The 17,091-nt window shown below is 44.6% G+C and overlaps 1 protein-coding gene across 2 annotated transcripts in view; it reads left to right on the top strand.

Moving 5' to 3' along the window:
- Positions 1–17,091, top strand: part of AGBL3 (ATP/GTP binding protein like 3) — a 144,597-nt gene that overhangs the window by 55,688 nt on the left and 71,818 nt on the right. For both annotated transcript variants that reach the window (XM_033952429.1, XM_033952430.1), the window contains 4 exons: positions 1,111–1,209; positions 3,376–3,526; positions 8,729–9,511; positions 15,560–15,737. In XM_033952429.1, the coding sequence (XP_033808320.1) occupies positions 1,111–1,209; positions 3,376–3,526; positions 8,729–9,511; positions 15,560–15,737 (1,211 nt within the window). The remainder of the gene's footprint in view (positions 1–1,110; positions 1,210–3,375; positions 3,527–8,728; positions 9,512–15,559; positions 15,738–17,091) is intronic.

Below are 17,091 nucleotides of genomic sequence, written 5' to 3'. Positions count from 1 at the left end.
AAAAGACTAGCGTAAGAGATGTTATCAGATGTTTTTAACCTTAAGTAGTAATGACGTTTGGATCTTCCACGTTTTGTAACCTGCTGAAATGTACACTAAAGAGATCTGTTACTGAGCAGAGTTCTCTTTTCAGTCTGTACAATTTGCACAGCTAAACTAGTCTGCTACTTGGTCCTTTCCCATGAGGATAGTGCTATGTCCTGGGCCAGTTTTCATCATGGTATCGTACTGGGTTCTGTGTTGCTTTCCTTTGTACTTGGTTTCTCTTTGGCATATACTCCGTTCGTGCTTGATTCAGGTTATCTGGGCAATAGAAGACTAGAACCAGGAGTCCTCCAAATATTTATTCCAGTAATTTTATCATCCAGTAGGACTGGCTGTAGGGCTTTATGGAACGCTGTGGAACTTCTATCCTTGAGCAGAGGGAAAAGTTTCTCCCAAAAGTTAAGCAGTATTTTGATTTTTGTATATTTGACCTTTTTCTATGCTTCTGTACGTGTGAGCTTTCTCCTGTCTATGTGTGAAAAATAGGTTTTAGGAAGGTCAACCAAACTTGTTTGTGCTTGTGTGAGAGATAGGCCAAGAGAGGCGGAGCCATGTAAGCAGCCTGGGATTAGGCCAGTGTGACGGCCACCACAAGTATACTTACGGTATATCTGTAGAATGAAAGGTCTAATGACTATTATTATGACCCAAGAGTGAGTTTATAATTCAATTTGGGATGCCTTTTAAGTGACTAACAACGTGAGATTCATAAAAGGTTTGGCCATTTCCTGGAGAAAAGTCCCTAAATTTATTATACAGATAGACTTGAGAAAGCAGCGGCTTATCCCTTGAAATAAGGTGTGAGAAATGTGCTCTACTTTGTGGGCTCTACTAGTATGTTTTCATGTGGTATTTATTTTATTTTTTTTTTAAATGTACATCGCTTTGAATTTATTATAAAAGCGTTTTAATCAAATTTGAATAAAACTTGAACTCTGATTTGTGAGGCTTCAGCGGGATATGACTGAACATAACATAATATAATGCACCAAGATGCTGAGCTCGACAGACCTTGGTCTGACTTGGAACGGCTCTTCTTATGTTCTTCTGATGTTCTTTCCACAGAATGGCATTCCCCTGTCCCTGAGTCGTTATACAAATCAACAGGCATGGAACAGGAAGCAGTTCATTCAGAGGGCAGAATTGTATATCTAGTGAATGAAGGTAAGGTGGAGTAATTTAGCATATGTAGCTGAAGGGAAATTGCCCGGCATTCCATTTATTGGACCTGGGAAGGTAGGAATGCATCACTGAGAGAGGGAGGATGAATGTCATATAGGGATAATCAACACTGAAGAATGCAGCCTTGGAAGGGGATTCAAATCCAGCTCTTATCTAGACAGGATCTGAAATTGTCTGGGATGCCATCTAGGACAGGTGATTTGGAGAAGAAAAAAATGGGGTAGTCCTCCAGAAGAAAAGGAAACGGACTGTACACTAGAAAAGCCTATATCAGGGGCCATAAACCATGACCCCTCCCCCTCCCCTTTGCCTTTAGTCTAAATCCTGCGCTACCACTAACTCTCCTGGTACTTTGAGTAGATCATGTTATCTCTGTGCGCCTCAGCTGATTCAGCCATAACTGGGTAATAGTTTAGTTTATTCCACTTGATATTCCACAGTGTTATACAATATAATATTATAACATAAAATAATCTTAATTTATTTAAAAATCTGTTACTCGCAACTTCCAACAATTCTGTGCGAGGTGCAGTTCAACATACACAATAAAATTTAGTGAACAAACGAACACTGCAAAGTCATAAAAACAGCACATACAAAAAAAATTTCCTCTCATTCAATAGATAAAATATACATAATATACACTAATGCAAAAATAAAGACAGAAAAATAAAATTCTAAGATGTATTACGTTTCTTAGGAATTCTATTGGCTGCTCCTTCGAGAACCAGCTGTTCCTGTCTTTAACAGATACTAAAGGCATTGCTCAAAAAGGAAGGCCTTTAATTTTTATTTTTTTTTTGGATAGTACCACCAGTAGTATGTAAAGTCCTACATGATGAGTATTGTGTTAGGTGTCTTGCTAATGAGACTGGCATCCCTGAGTCGTACATTCTGTGTATACACAAAAAGAGGCAAGGGAGATGTCTAAAACCAAACCATGAGCAAAAAAATTGACCCTGTGGAATCCACAGAGAAGAAGTCCATGAGAAACAAAACTAACACTGTGGAAAGGTGATGTTCCTTCCTGATAGGGACTTTATTGAAAAAAACTTGGCAATCCACATAGAAACCTCCAGGACCCAACACGGTCCGTGTTTCGACAAAGCTGTCTTCCTCAGGGGTCCCTGCTAGGCCTTGGGTTGAAAATATGTGGAAAAGCTAAACAATCAATCCAAATGTGCAAATGGCATTCAATCACTAATGATCTCTGGTGATTTGCTCATGTCATTGATAGCAGCAATAGGGAGTCCCCAGTTGGCTACTGGTCCCCAAAAGTGCGTAGTCATTAAGTAATTGCGGAAGTCTTTACTCTTAGCATAGTCCAAAGCCTTATGGGCCAAGACTTCCACAACTACTTTGAAAAGCTGCCTCAAAATCATGTTGGGCAGGTGGGCATCCACACATGCATGGCCTGACGAGAACAGGCATCGGGGGGGCAGGGCTGGGGCAGAATTGGAGGACAGGACTGGGGCATAATGGGGCGGGGATGGGTGGAACTGGGGGCGGGTCTAGCAATCTGGATTTTACTAGAGTAAAATCTGGTAACCCTAATACCGTTTGGCTTGGAATCCTGAGCGGAAACGATGAGATAAATAAAACAATTATGCAGTAACTTAGTAAATGATGACAGAAGAAGACCAAACGAGTTCGTCCTATCTGACCAGCAGTGACTTGTCCCCTTGGATAGATGGACATACAATTTCCAGGTGGAGTTAGGGTTACCAGATTTTCCAAATCGAAAATCCGGACCCATGTCTCCACCTCCAGACAAAGTGCCGGGTTTTGAAAAGCTGTCCGGATCCTCGGACATGTCCTCAAAAGGAGGACATGTTTGGGGAAATCCGGACGTCAGGCAACCCTAGGTGGAGTCCAACCCCCCCCCCCCCCCCACCTCCTCCTGTCTCTCACCTAGATTTTCAGACTATTACGAGTGCCTTGTAAGACTGCAACTGTGCTCCATGCAGTTCCCCAAATTCTTTCTCGTAGATTTGATGGAATGGTACTACTGCTAATTTGGGCTGTAATTAAGTCAGGACAAGGGCAAGATAATTAAATATGTGCACAGTAAGGGCGGGGAATTAAAGATAAATCCTAGGTATTGTTTTCTTATTGTTAATGGTTGTTCTTTCTTTTATCTGTCCCCAGGAGATAAGGATGCTTGTTTTACCTTTTCTCGGGTAGGGGGAAATCCCAACTGTCCCAAGCGAGTAGCCTGTGAGCTTCTGGAAGAGATGGACAACACCCTGATTTTCGAGTCACGCTTTGAGAGCGGCAACCTCCAAAAGGTGGTGCAGGTGTAGGTTTTGAACTCATTTCTGTTAACTACCGCAGCGTCCCTGTTTGTCCAATCAAAGATATCACAGCCTACAGAGATTGCTCTCCGTACTTAGCTAGAGGCCTTGATTGGTGGCTCTTGAGGAGGGGTTTGTGGCAACACCGGACTCCCCTTCCAACCGCCCAGTGTCAGTTCTTGACTCATCTTCATGCCTGTCCTTTGAGTCAAAGCTGTGGAAGGGGCTATTATCCACATCTCTTTGACTTTCTGGCTAAAGAGACATTGCAGCTTTAGCCACTGGAAGAGTACCGTCACCGTGGCTTTGTGCTTGGCATGTACCATGAGAATTCTTTGTTTTTTCTAGATCAGGAGTCCCCAAATCCAGTCCTGGAGGTCCAGAACCTAGAGGGCCACAAGGAGTCTAGACAAGCAACAGACCCACGAAAGCAAAGACCAAGAGATAAAAGTGGGATGGGACAATAGACCTTCCAATCCAATACCAAGGATCAGACCACAGACCAACAGATAATGTTCAAACTGTGTATTCCAATCCAAATGTGAACAATCTAGACCCACATTTGGATTGGAATACACAGTTTGAACATTATCTGTTAGTCTGTGGCCTGATCCTTGGTATTGGATTGGAAGGTCCATTGTCCCATCCCACTTTTACCTCTTGGTGCAGAACCCAGCCCAGAATGTGGACCTCAAGGACTGGATTGGAGGACCCCCTGTTCTAGACTCCTGCTGAGTTTGTTAACAGGCAATTCTATAACTGGTCACCCCATACATAAGAACATAAGAATTGTCTTACTGGGTCAGACCAATGGTTCATCTAGCACTGTAGCCCGTTCTTACAGTGGCCAATCCAGGTCACTAGTACCTGGGAAAAATCTCAAATAGCAGCAACATTCCATACAGGAACCCAAGGAATAGCAAGATTCCGGAATCTCAAAGAATAACAAGATTCTAGAATCACAAGAAGTAGCAACATTCCATACAGGAACCCAAGGAATAGCAAGATTGCGGAATCCCAACAGTAACAAGATTCTAGAATCACAAGAAGTAGCAACATTCCATACAGGAACCCAAGGAATAGCAAGATTGCGGAATCCCAACAGTAACAAGATTCTAGAATCACAAGAAGTAGCAACATTCCATGCTACCAATCCAGGGCAAGCAGTGGTTTCCCCCATGTCTGTCTCAATAGCAGACTATGGACTTTTCCTCCAGGAACTTTTCCGAACCTTTCTTAAAGCCAGCTGCGTAAATTTACAGAATACCACTTAAGCAGCTGAGTGCTAGGAGGGTGCCTAAGGGCTCTTCTATAAGGGACCACATCAGTGGTACAGCATTCAAGTGGATGGAAAACGGGCAGTACCCACATACACGTGTCCCTGCACATTTATAATACAGATGTTACATACAGTCTCAACCTATAAAGCTTGGGATGGTTTACAAATCTGAGCTATCAACCAAGCTACAAACATTTATAAAATATATTTCTGAAATAGCCATGATTTCTAGAGCAACTAGTATAACAACAGATGCATACATGTAATGGTTACACAAGAGCCCTAGAATGGAATTTGAGGACCCAGATCCTTGGTATCACTATCGATTCCTCTCTCTCCCTCAATGACCACTTCAACTCCTTGGCAAAATCATGCTTTTTCAGCCTTCACATGCTGAGGAAAGCTAGATCCTACTTCAGCCAACAACACTTTGCCATCCTTGTCCACTCCATCATCCTCTCCAAACTAGATTACTGCAACGCCATCTACTTAAATCTATCAAAAAAAAGTATTCTAAGACTCCAGCTAATCCAGAATACTGCAGCCAAACTGATCTTCTCAAAACGCAAGTCTGACCATGCCTCCCCACTCCTTGCCAAACTTCACTGGCTCCCAATAATCTCCAGAATCCATTTCAAATGTTCCTGCCTGGCTTTCAAGATCATTCACGGAATCCTGCCTCCTCTTATCCCGCTGTCTTTCAACTCCTCCAGTCCCGACTCCTCCAGAACTGCCCAAAGGCTTAAACTAGCCTTCCCCTCTCCACGCGGCATCCACTATTCAGGCAAACTGGGAAAATCCCTTCTCTTCAAAATCACAGGTCTTTGGAACGACCTCACCACCCCGTTGCGGAACCTGAGCTCCCTTCAGTTATTCCGCAAACAACTGGAAACCTGGCTTTTCAGCAAATTGTAGCTCTATCCTTCCCCCCTTTCTCTCCCCCCTTCTACACATAAGTTCATGTCATCCTTTTTCTTCTTCTCTACCCACTATTTTAAGTTCTTGTAAACCGTGTCGAGCTCCATTCTCATGGAGATGATGCGGTATATAAACTTAAGGCTTAGATTAGATTAGATTAGATCCTGTTATCGACAACTTTTCACTTTGCGTCCCCCGGTGTCTTAGTGGAAACCCCCCGGTTTTAGAATTGCCGCATTAAGCCATTGGCGATGTCCCCCATCTGGAGTCATTTGGCTTGTGCCAAAAAGGTCTAATCTTTGGTTCAATAGTAAGCTTCCTTAAAGTGAAAATTTTAACGATGCTGTTAATTTAAATTAATTCCAATTCCAATGCTGATAGTAATTTTGCTTTTAATTCTGGAGGGAAAAAAGGCCATATAGACAGGTATTGTAGATAACTGAATTCCTGTCTAAAATCGTTTACTATTATTGGTCAAATATCTCCATTATCCTTTGTGATTACATATTTTTCAGTGATCCTTTGGTTTTTCCTCCAAAATTAAAAGCAATATTAAGATCAACATTGGAATTGGAAGTCTTATCTTTTCCCTAAGTACTTGTCTGAGTTGTTATCTATGGCCCTTTTTTGTCGATTATGTAATTTTTGTAAACCACATTGAACTTATGGTTACGCGGGATAGAAATACAATGAGATGTTATGTAATTAAATTAAAAGCATCGTTGAATTGGCACCGTAAGGAAATTTACTACTGAATCAAAGGTTAGATCTTTTTTTGGTACAGCTCAGTTGGAGATATTGGTCTTTTCATATCTCATTTTGGAGAGCAGGGTTTACTGCAATTTGGATCATGCCATGAAAAGAGTGACCCCCACCCCCAGGGGGTCCTTCAGCCGGCTTAAGACTCAGAAGTGACAAAACACAGCCCAAATTCCATGTCACGGAAATTGGGAGCCCACGCAGGGCGTCGGCGTGACTTCAACGGTTTGAAGAGATGCAAAGAGATTTCTATACAAGCAGGGTAGAGCCTTAAGGAAAGATGAAGTACTTTTTCTTGTACAAAATGCAAATACGTAAGAAACTAATCAGACATCTCTATGGCTCTTAAATCTCTGTAGAAACTTGAGTGACTGTGGTTAAGTGTAGAAATTATATACTTGCGTGACTCACCGTTTTTCGTGTTCAGAACTGCTGTAGCCCACTTCAGAAATCCAATACCCACATTAGAATTTATATTTGCATGGAGGAGTGCCACTCTGTGCCAGCCGGGCAGTTCTTGACTTTTCTAGAACACATAGCAATAAATTCAGTTGGTGGCAGGGTGACCAGGTTACCCATTCCAGAAGGGAGACTTTTTGGCCAGTCCTGGGTTTCTGTCAGTCTCATCCTGGTGCATTATGGGACCTGCAGCACCGATTTCAATGGTTTAGGGTTACCATATTTTCCCCGAAGGAAAATCTGGAGCCAGGGCCACGCCCCCCCAGGCCCGCCCAGCTCTGCCTGCGTCACTGCCCTTCCGCACCCCAGCCCCGCCCCTAGACGGTGTCCGCACATGCATGCATGCCCCCCCTCCCGATGTGATTTTTCACAGGAAGCTTTTCAAAACCGGGACAAAGTGCCAAATTTTGAAAAGCTGTCCGGATCACCGGATATGTCCTCGGAAAGGATGACGTGTCTGGTGAAATCCGGACGTTTGGTAACCATACAATGGATACAGCCATAGACTGCACTGCTTCAGAATGTGATTTTAAAACCAGGACTGACCAAAAGTCTCTCTTCTGGAATGGGTATCCTGGTCAATCTAGTGGTGGCGGTTGAGAATATTATGGAAACATGGCTAGGATTTCCGCCTTTTGAGGACATGTCCGTGGGTCCGGACAGAAGCTTCTGACATCGTGACGGCATCTGCGAACGCACGGATGCAGCAGAGTGATATCACATGCACGACATCATCGTGTCGCATGAACAGGTTAAGGGGGGCAGGGCTGTGAGCGAAACTGGGTGGGCATGGCCATGGGTCCGGATTTTCCTTCGGGAAAATCTGGTAACCCTAAACAGGGCAGTGTATGAGCTTCTGTTTGTCCCCACGGCAATGGCTTCCAGCAGGGTGGATCCTCTTTCATAAGGATAGGGTACCAGACGTCTGGATTTCCCCGGGACTTGTCTTCCTTTTGAGCACTGTGTCCAGGCGGATGCCCTCCTGCCCGACTAGAGCGGGAGGCGGGGCTGGGGCAGGGCTAGAGTGGGATTGGGACTGGGGCGTGATGGGGCAGGGATGGATGCAACTGGGCGGGCCTGGGGGGCGGGCCTAGGGGGGGTCCATATTTTCCAAACGTATAATCTAGAAACCCTACATAAGGACCTGAAATTTACCTCTTTTCTCCTAAAATTGCACAATTGATTACACATTTTCAGGTCTACTCGCTAAGCCTTGGCAGACCAAATAATTGACTACACAATATATCGTACTATGGTCTTACAGGAAGTAATTGCCACCTTTTATAGAGGCTACTATGTTCCACGACTATAATTATAAATTAGGTCTTGTTCTTCTTTCTAGCACCTACTATGCTTCATGTTTAAAAATTGTAAGTCAGTTTCTGTTGCATAGTTGCAGTGTCCTGTAAGCTCCCCATGATCTGTAGGGGATCTAAACATTGCAAACCGCCTTGATCCTTATTAGGCATAAAGCGATCCCCATTAGATTTGATTATTTGTGATCCTATATATAGAGTATTGCCATAATCTAGACCAGGAGTAGGCAAGATATGCACGAGATTACGGTAATGTGCATGGACTGCTTCCACTGTATGCAAATCAATCTCGTGCGTACCCTTTGTGGAAATCTTGAAAACCCGACCAAGTCGTGGCTCTCGAGGACCTTCATTGCCTACCCCTGGCCTAGACTAATGACTACAACTCTGAACCACTCTGGTGTAATTAAAAAAACAACATTTGAACATCCAGGCCACATGCAGCTAATTATGTCTTCCTTCTGTCTTTGTTGTAGTGGAGAATTTGATTACCAGCTCACCTTGCGCACTGACCTCTACACGGACAAACACACGCAGTGGTACTACTTCCGGGTCCAGAACACCCGCGCCCGCATGCCGTATCGCTTCACTATCGTCAACTTCACCAAATCGGCCAGCTTGTACAACCTCGGCATGCGCCCTCTGATCTACTCGGAGGAGGAGGCCAGGAGGTCTCGGATCGGTTGGCGTAGGATAGGGGCGGATATTAAATATTACAAGAACAACCTCGGTTCAGAGGGCAAGAGCTATTATTCTCTCTCCTGGACTTTCGAGTTCCCATATCAAAAAGACACGTGCTACTTTGCTCACTGTTACCCCTACACCTATTCCAACCTGCAGGAGTACCTCGCCGATATCAGCAACAACCACAAGCGCTCTAGATTCTGCAAGGTGCGCGTTTTGTGTCGCTCACTGGCGGGAAACCTGGTGTATGTTCTCACCATCACGAATCCTTCCCCTTCTGATCAGGTCATGAGGCACAAGAAGGCTGTGATTTTGACGGCAAGAGTCCACCCCGGAGAGACCAACAGCTCCTGGATGATGAAGGGGTTCCTGGACTTTATCCTGAGCAACAGGCGGGACGCGCAACTGCTCCGTGACACCTTCATTTTCAAGGTGGTGCCTATGCTGAACCCGGACGGCGTGATTGTGGGGAATTACCGCTGCTCCCTCACTGGGCGCGATCTGAACCGCAACTACAAATCCATCCTGAAGGATTCCTTCCCCATCGTCTACTGCACCCGCAATATGATCAAACGGTAAGTGCTGCCTTCTTCAAAGACCTTCTGTGGGTAGAAGAGTTGTCAAATCACTTTTGGAGATTGGCAGAGATAACCAGTCGATGATTAATGTTCATGTCTTTTTGGGGCAGTTTGTGAGCTAAAGTAGGTCTGCTTTTCGATTGAACAGTAGAGAAGAAAAAATTTGTTCCAGATGTTTAAAGCGTATCTCAGATTGGTGACCCGTCAAAAGCGCGCTGGACATTGGCATGCCGACAAACCCGACATTTTCGTGCAAGACTAATGCGTGATGCCGGTTTCAGGCCTTCAGGTTTGCGTTTAGAAGTCCTGGCGCTCCTGTTGGGGATGTGGGGGGGGGAACCCTCCCGAACCCTCCCGAACCCTCCCCCACTACACTGTCCCCCACTACACTGAAAACTCCTTTCTGTGGGAGTTTTCAAGGAGTTTTCATTGTAGTGGGGGTTCCCCTCACACCCCACAAGGGAGAGCCAGGACATCTAAGTGTAGTGGGGGGGGGGGAATCCTCCCCCAACACCTCCCCTCAGAGTGCAAACCTGAAGGCCTGAAACCGGCAGAAGCGGCAGCGTGCATCAGTCCCGCGTGCAAATGTCAACGCAGGTTGTCAGTGCGCCAGTGTCCGGCGCGCTTTAGTTATGGGACCCTCAGATTTTTCCTTTTCTGAATGAGAATATGTTATAAATTTCTATATGTTATTATTTCTATAGCACAACCAGACACACTAAAAAAGAGGGAAAAAGTTAAGTTTCCAGTAAATGAGGGGGTTACAACCCCCCAAACCCTCCCACAACGCCGGTGCGATCTCTATTAAGTGGGGGGTTCCCCACCAACACCCCCTGTCGGAGCCCCTAAAAATACTGTTTTTCTTTGGCGCGTTTCCACCTTGCGCTCAGTTGTCTGCGCTGGGTTGTCGTCGCGCGCTTTTATCTATGAACCCTCCGTCTCTCACCCACCCAGCCCTCCCTCTTCCTGAGAGACTGCCATTGGAATGCTTTGATATTTGTCAATAACACAAATAAGGAAATAAGCATTCCAATGGCAGTCTCTCAGGAAGAGGGAGGGCTGGGTGGGTGAGAGACGGAGGGTTCATAGACAAAAGCGCGACGACAACCCAGCGCAGACAACTGAGCGCAAGGTGGAAGCGCGCCAAAGAAAACAGTATTTTAAGGGGCTCCGACAGGGGGTGTTGGTGGGGAACCCCCCCACTTTACTTAATAGAGATCGCACCGGCGTTGTGGGGGGTTTGGGGAAATAAAAACCCCCTCATTTACTGGAAACTTAACTTTTTCCCTCTTTTTTAGGGAAAAAGTAGTTTTCAGTATAATATGGGGGTTTACAACCCCCCAAACCCCTCACAATGCCGGCGTGATCTCTGTTAAGTAAAGTAGGGGGTTCCCCACCAACACCCCCCGTCGGAGTCCTTTATAATGTTTTTCTTTGGCGCGCTTCCGCCTTGCGCTCAGTTGTCTGCGCTGGGTTGTCGGCGCGCGCTTTTGACCTGTCACCGAGACGGAGAGATACGGATGGGTGATAAGGTGACAAAGAAGTATAATTTCATGGTTTGTAAGGTGATAGAACAACAAGGTCTTTGTTTAGTCCTGTCTGGTAGGTGTCTTAAAATTTCTTTTTAGGATTTTTACCATAAAATTATTGATGCCGTGTGCTGGTTTTCTGAAGTATCGTCCCAACATGTGATATCCTGGCTGGTACTGACCCAGACATGTCCTCTTTTCAGTGGACTGTCCGGGCAGCTGGACAGTTTTTCAGAACCCGGCACTTAGGCCAGGTTTTGAAAAGCTGGTAAGATCGGGGCTGAGTTATCCATGCATCTACATATGCGCAGATGCATTCCAGATCCGGCCCAAAGAGACCAGGTTTGCTTGGGGCTGGGAGGTAGAATGGGTCCGGAGCGGGGGGGTGGAATAGGTCGGGCCCGCGGTGGGAACAGGGTGGGGCCCCTTGTCCTCCTTTACCAGATGCAAAATCTGGTAACCTCATTCCTGCAGTGTGTGTAAATACAGCGACGTGAGGCTTTTCACCCTTGGTCTCATCTTTGAGCACAGTCAACAAGGTGTTTCCCAAACCTGGCCGATTGCCCTTTCTCGTGCATATTCATTGTGGATATCCGGAGAGTTGTCCAGGACCAATTTGAGAAGCACAAGTTAAATGACTTTAAGAAGATTTGCTATTTCAAAATCCATCCTCTGAGAAATCTTTACAAACACGTTTTCATAGTTACACTCTCGTTTTCCTTAAAAGCACTGTAAAATTTGACTCACTGATGTTGAACAAAAAATATGACAGATATTCACTAAACAAAACACGAGAGACTATCAGGTTACATGGCTCGACTTATGATACCAGGGTAGAGGTAATTGCAGAGAATGACTGGCTCTTGAGCTCCCCCTAGTGTTCTGGCTTGTGTGCTGGTTCTTTTTGTATGTTCTGTGCAGCAGTTCTGCTCCTAAATTTACCCCCCCCCCTTTTTTTTACAAAGTTTTTTCTACAAAGCCCCCCCCCTTTTTTTTTTTTTTTTTTTTATAAAGCCTAAATTTACCCCTCCCATTTATTTTACAAAACTGTTTTTCTACAAAGCCCCCCCCCTTTTTTTTTTTACAAAGCCTAAATTTACACCTTCCTTTTATTTTACAAAGCTGTATTTCTACAAAGCCCCCCCTTTTTTTTTTTTACCAAAACCTAAATTTACCCCTCCCCTTTATTTTACAAAGCTGTTTTTCTACAAAGCCCCTCCCTTTTTTTTTTTTACAAAGCCTAAATTTACCCCTCCCCTTTATTTTACAAAGCTGTTTTTCTACAAAGCCCCCCCTTTTTTTTTTTACAAAGCCTAAATTTACCTCTCCCCTTTATTTTACAAAGCTGTATTTCTACAAAGCCCCCCCCCCTTTTTTTTTTTTTTTACAAAGCCTAAATTTACCTCTCCCCTTTATTTTACAAAGCTGTTTTTCTACAAAGCCCCCCTTTTTTTTTTACAAAGCCTAAATTTACCCCTCTTTTTTTAAAAAAAGCTGTATTTCTACAAAGCCCCCCCCTTTTTTTTTTTTTTTTACAAAACCTAAATTTACCCCTCCCCTTTATTTTACAAAGCTGTTTTTCTACAAAGCCCCCCCCTTTTTTTTTTTACAAAGCCTAAATTTAACCCTCCCCTTTATTTTACAAAGCTGTTTTTCTACAAAGCCCCCCCCCTTTTTTTTTTTTTTTTTACAAAGCTTAAATTTACCTCTCCCCTTTATTTTGCAAAGCTGTTTTTCTACAAAGCCCTCCCTTTTTTTTACAAAGCCTTTTTAACAAAGCCTATATTTACCCCTCCCAATTTTTACAAAGCCTAAATTTACCCCCCCTTTTTTTTAGAAAGCCCCCCTCCAAAGCCTCCCCTCTTTGTTTTTACAAAGCCTTTTTTTTTTTTTTTAGAAAGCTCCCTTTTTTTTACAAAGCCTTTATTTACTAAGCCCCTGTTTTTTTTTTACAAAGCCTAAATTTACCCCTCCCCTTTTTTTTCCAAAGCTCTTTTTCTACAAAGACCCCCTTTTTTTTACAAAGTTGTTTTTTACAAAACCCCTCTTTTTTTTTCAAAGCCTTTATTTACAAAGCCTAAATTTATCCCTCCTTTTTTTTACAAAGCCCCCCTTTTTTAACAAAGCCTAAATTTACCCCTCCCCCCCCCCTTTTTTTTTTAACTAGCCGCTGCCGCATGGGCTTTGGTGCCACCGTAATAATCAGCTTAGTAAAAGGGGGCCTTAGTTTCCACATATTATTTACAAGGTTAAATCTTTCTTTGTTGGCAAACGAATAAATCAGACACCCTGTGGGTGATATCATTGGATGGTACCAGGATTTCCCAGATGTGAATCTACTTTTCAGGCTCTTTACTATCCCATGGTAGTGATGTTAGGGTGTTTGTTATTTCTTGTTTCTTTAATTTATGTTTGTTTTGCATAAAACTCAATCCAATTTTGAAAGTAAAAAAAAAAAAATTTAAGTAGTGCCAGGATGACACAGTTCTTCCAGAGATAAAACTATTGAGAAGTTCTGATGCACCAGGGAGATAAAAGTTACAGGGCATGGGGGCAGGGTGGGGCAGGGAGGGGGGGCCTCTGGTGGCATGAGGGAGTGGGCATCCCTCCTGGTATTTTTTTCAGGGAAGGAGGGTTGGTTATTCATGGCAAAAGGGAGTGGGCATCCCTCCTGCCATTTGTGGGTCATCGCATTTGTTGGGGAGGGGAGGCGCGTGTTTGTCAAGGGGTCATTGGGGAGGGCTGGCGGTGAGGGATTTTATAAAAATTTTTATGGAACAGATATTTTGTGTGTGTATTACACGCAAAATATCTGTGCCATAAAAAAAAAAATGAAAAAATACCCCAGCAGACCGTCTACAGCAGGGGTGCCCAACACGTCGATCGCGATCGACAGGTCGCTCGCTCAGGCGACCCCGGTCGATCGCAGAGCGGGTTCCCTTCTTCCCTTTTCTTTTTTCCCCTCCTGACTGGCCTGCTCCTGAATTCTGCTGCTGCCTCCGCTGCTCAACATTTAAAAAAAAAAAAAAAAACCGGCTTGGAGAATTTATGCTCCGGGGGCTAACGTGTGCTTGTACCGGCTTCCCTTCTCTTCCTTCTGAAACCGGAAGTTATGTCCGGGGGGGGGGGGGAGAGAAGGGAAGCCGGCACGCACATGTTAGAGCCCCATTCGCGGCTAAAGCGGGAGACAGGTCAGTGAAGCTTGCGATTTGCTCTTCTTGCTGCCAGGTCCTGCCTACTTTCTGTTTCCTCAAAGGCAGGACCCGGCAGCATTTCTCCCAATAGGTCGATCTTGGGCCGATCAGCCTTCCTCTCCCCGACGTCAATTCTGCCGACGGAGAGGAAGTTCTGGCCAGCGGAACTTCCTCTCCGACGGCAAAATTGACGTCGGGGAGAGGAATGCTGGTGGGCCCGAAGCAAGGAGAGCTTGGCCGGCGGCGGGCGGCTTTGGGGGCCTGTTATCCAATGGCAGCAGCAGTGGCAGTGGCTTGGGGGAGGGCAGGGAGGGAGAAAGAGGGCAGGCAGGGAGACAGAAGGAAAGAAGAGAAACAGAAAAAAAGAAAGGGGGCATGAAGAGAGAAAGAAAGAGAGGGCAGGGAGAGAAGAAGAAAACGTTGGGAGGGGGGGAATGAGGTCAGGAGGAGAGAAAGCATACAGGCTAAAAGAAGGGAAGAAAGATTGGATGCACAGTCAGAAGAAGAAAGTGCAACCAGAGACTCATGAAATCACCAGACAAGGTAGGAAAAATGATTTTATTTTAAATTTAGTGATCAAAATGTGTCTGAATTTATATCTGCTGTCTATATTTTACAATATGATCCCCTTTTACTAAACCGCAATAGAGGTTTTAAGCGCAGGGAGCCTATGAGCGTCAAGAGCAGCGCTGGGCATTCAGCGCAGCTCCCTGCGCTAAAAACTGCTATTGTGGTTTAGTAAAAAGGGAGGGGGGTGGGTATTTGTCTATTTTTGAATGGTTGTTACTGAGGTGACAGTGCATAGAGTCATCTGCTTTGACCTCTTTGAAAAACCCCCGGAATAGGAATGATAATTAACAATTCTATGCGTACAGTGTGCGTTGTGTTTTTTTAAAATTTTATTGTTGGTAGATCATTTTGACTTGGTCATTTAAAAGTAGCTCGCAAGCCCAAAAAGTGTGGGCATCCCTGGTCTACAGCAATCGGATTGTAGCATCAGTACAACCCAATGCTAAATATCCAAGCGATGTAAGTGAATCAATCGCTTGGCTATTTTGCATGGGGTCATACTAATTTGCATGGCCGGATCGGATTGGAAAATGGACGATTGAGGGGGAAAAACACGCGGTGGGCCGTTTAGAGAATTGGGTCGGTTAGCAGTGATCGCCGCTAAACCTGTTAGTGACGATCGCTGACTTTAGTGAATCAAGCCCTTAGTTGGGTGCACATCTTAGACCGTTGCCCAGTTTGGGATCAAACGTGCAAACGTGATAGGCCTAAATAACCCTGCCATCATGAGCCCTGCCATTGCTTTCTTGCAGTGTGATGGAAGAGTGGGAAATTCTCCTCTATTGTGATCTACACGGGCACAGCAGGAAACAGAACGTCTTCATGTACGGCTGCAGCAGTAGAGACGGCGGCTGCAGCCGGGGGGGCCAGACCAGCTACCTGGAAGGAAAAATTTTCCCCCTCATGCTAAGCAAGAATAACCCTGACAAGGTAAGACAGACACCTGCCATCTCTCCCCACGCTGTAGGACAGGGGTGTCAAAATCCCTCCTCGAGGGCCGCATCCAGTCGGGGTTTCAGGATTTCCCCAATGAATATGCATGAGATCTATTTGCTTGCACTGCTTTCATCGTATGTTAATACATCTCATGCATCTTCATTGCGGAAATCCTGAAAACCCGAATGGATTGCGGCCCTCGAGGAGGGACTTTGACACCCCTGCTGTAGGACTTCAAAGTTTCAAATTTATTAAAAAAAATTTATACCGCTTATTCAGGCTTCTTGGCGGTGTACAATGCTAAAAGCCAAACATCTTCTCGGAATAACAAACTTCGCTTTATAATGACAGGAGTTGCCATACAACTTATTTTGAGGAATTGGAAGAACTGGGATAGGTTAAATTACACTTTCTGGCGGGAATCTCTTTGTCATACTTTTCAAATGGATCATCTGATGGCCATACAGCAGGGACGTTACAGGAAATTTATGGTTGTTTGGGAGCCATTGACTAAATTCTGTAAGGAATGACAACTGATTTTATTTTATTGACCTTTAAACATACAGATCCAGGGTGGGAGACAGGGGGGAGGGATTTTGATTTGGAGAATTTATGGATAGTTTCTTGTACATCTAGATCAATGCCTAACCATGAAAGACCAGATGGACTCCTTAATCAGAAAGGGTTTCTTCACGCTCTGGAAACTCAGATCCACTAAAGCTTATTTCGATACGTCGGCATTCAAAACCCTGGTCCAATCTCTCGTACTAAGTCAACTTGACTACTGTAACATCGCCTACTTAGCCATTTCCCAAAAAAATATGCAACGTGTACAACTAATGCAAAAAGCAGCGGTCAGATTAATCTTTGGCCTAAAGAAATTCGATCATGTATCACCCTACTACCGGCAGTTACATTGGCTACCGATGGAAGCACGCATAAAGTTTAAATTCGCCTGCTTCTGCTTTAAAGCGCTAAACGGACTTGCCCCTAAATACATAATTGACCTTTTCTCCTTCTCTGCCAACAGACACAAGAGAAGCTCTCATTCCTACTTCGTTTCCCCCCCCCCCAGTTGGAGGTTGTAAACTGAAAAAACACCATGAACACCTTCTTTCACATCAAGCAGCATTGTGGGGTAAAGACCTAGATCAACTGCTTTCGCCTACTACTTATGAGGAATTCAGAAAACATCTAAACTCAACTGTTCCTAAAGTATCTAGACAACTGACCCTCTCATCTTCTTTCTCCTCTGTCCTATTAATCTCTTTCTCCTCAACAACGCATTTCCGGTCCTATTAACTCTCCTCTTCCCCCCTCTTAAATTCAATCAATTTGTACCTCGCTT

Source organism: Geotrypetes seraphini, chromosome 7, assembly GCF_902459505.1.
Source record: "Geotrypetes seraphini chromosome 7, aGeoSer1.1, whole genome shotgun sequence".
Classification (NCBI taxonomy): Eukaryota; Metazoa; Chordata; class Amphibia; order Gymnophiona; family Dermophiidae; genus Geotrypetes; species Geotrypetes seraphini.
The sequence above is the reverse complement of the archived record's forward strand: the minus strand, read 5'-3'. Positions and strand labels throughout refer to the sequence as shown.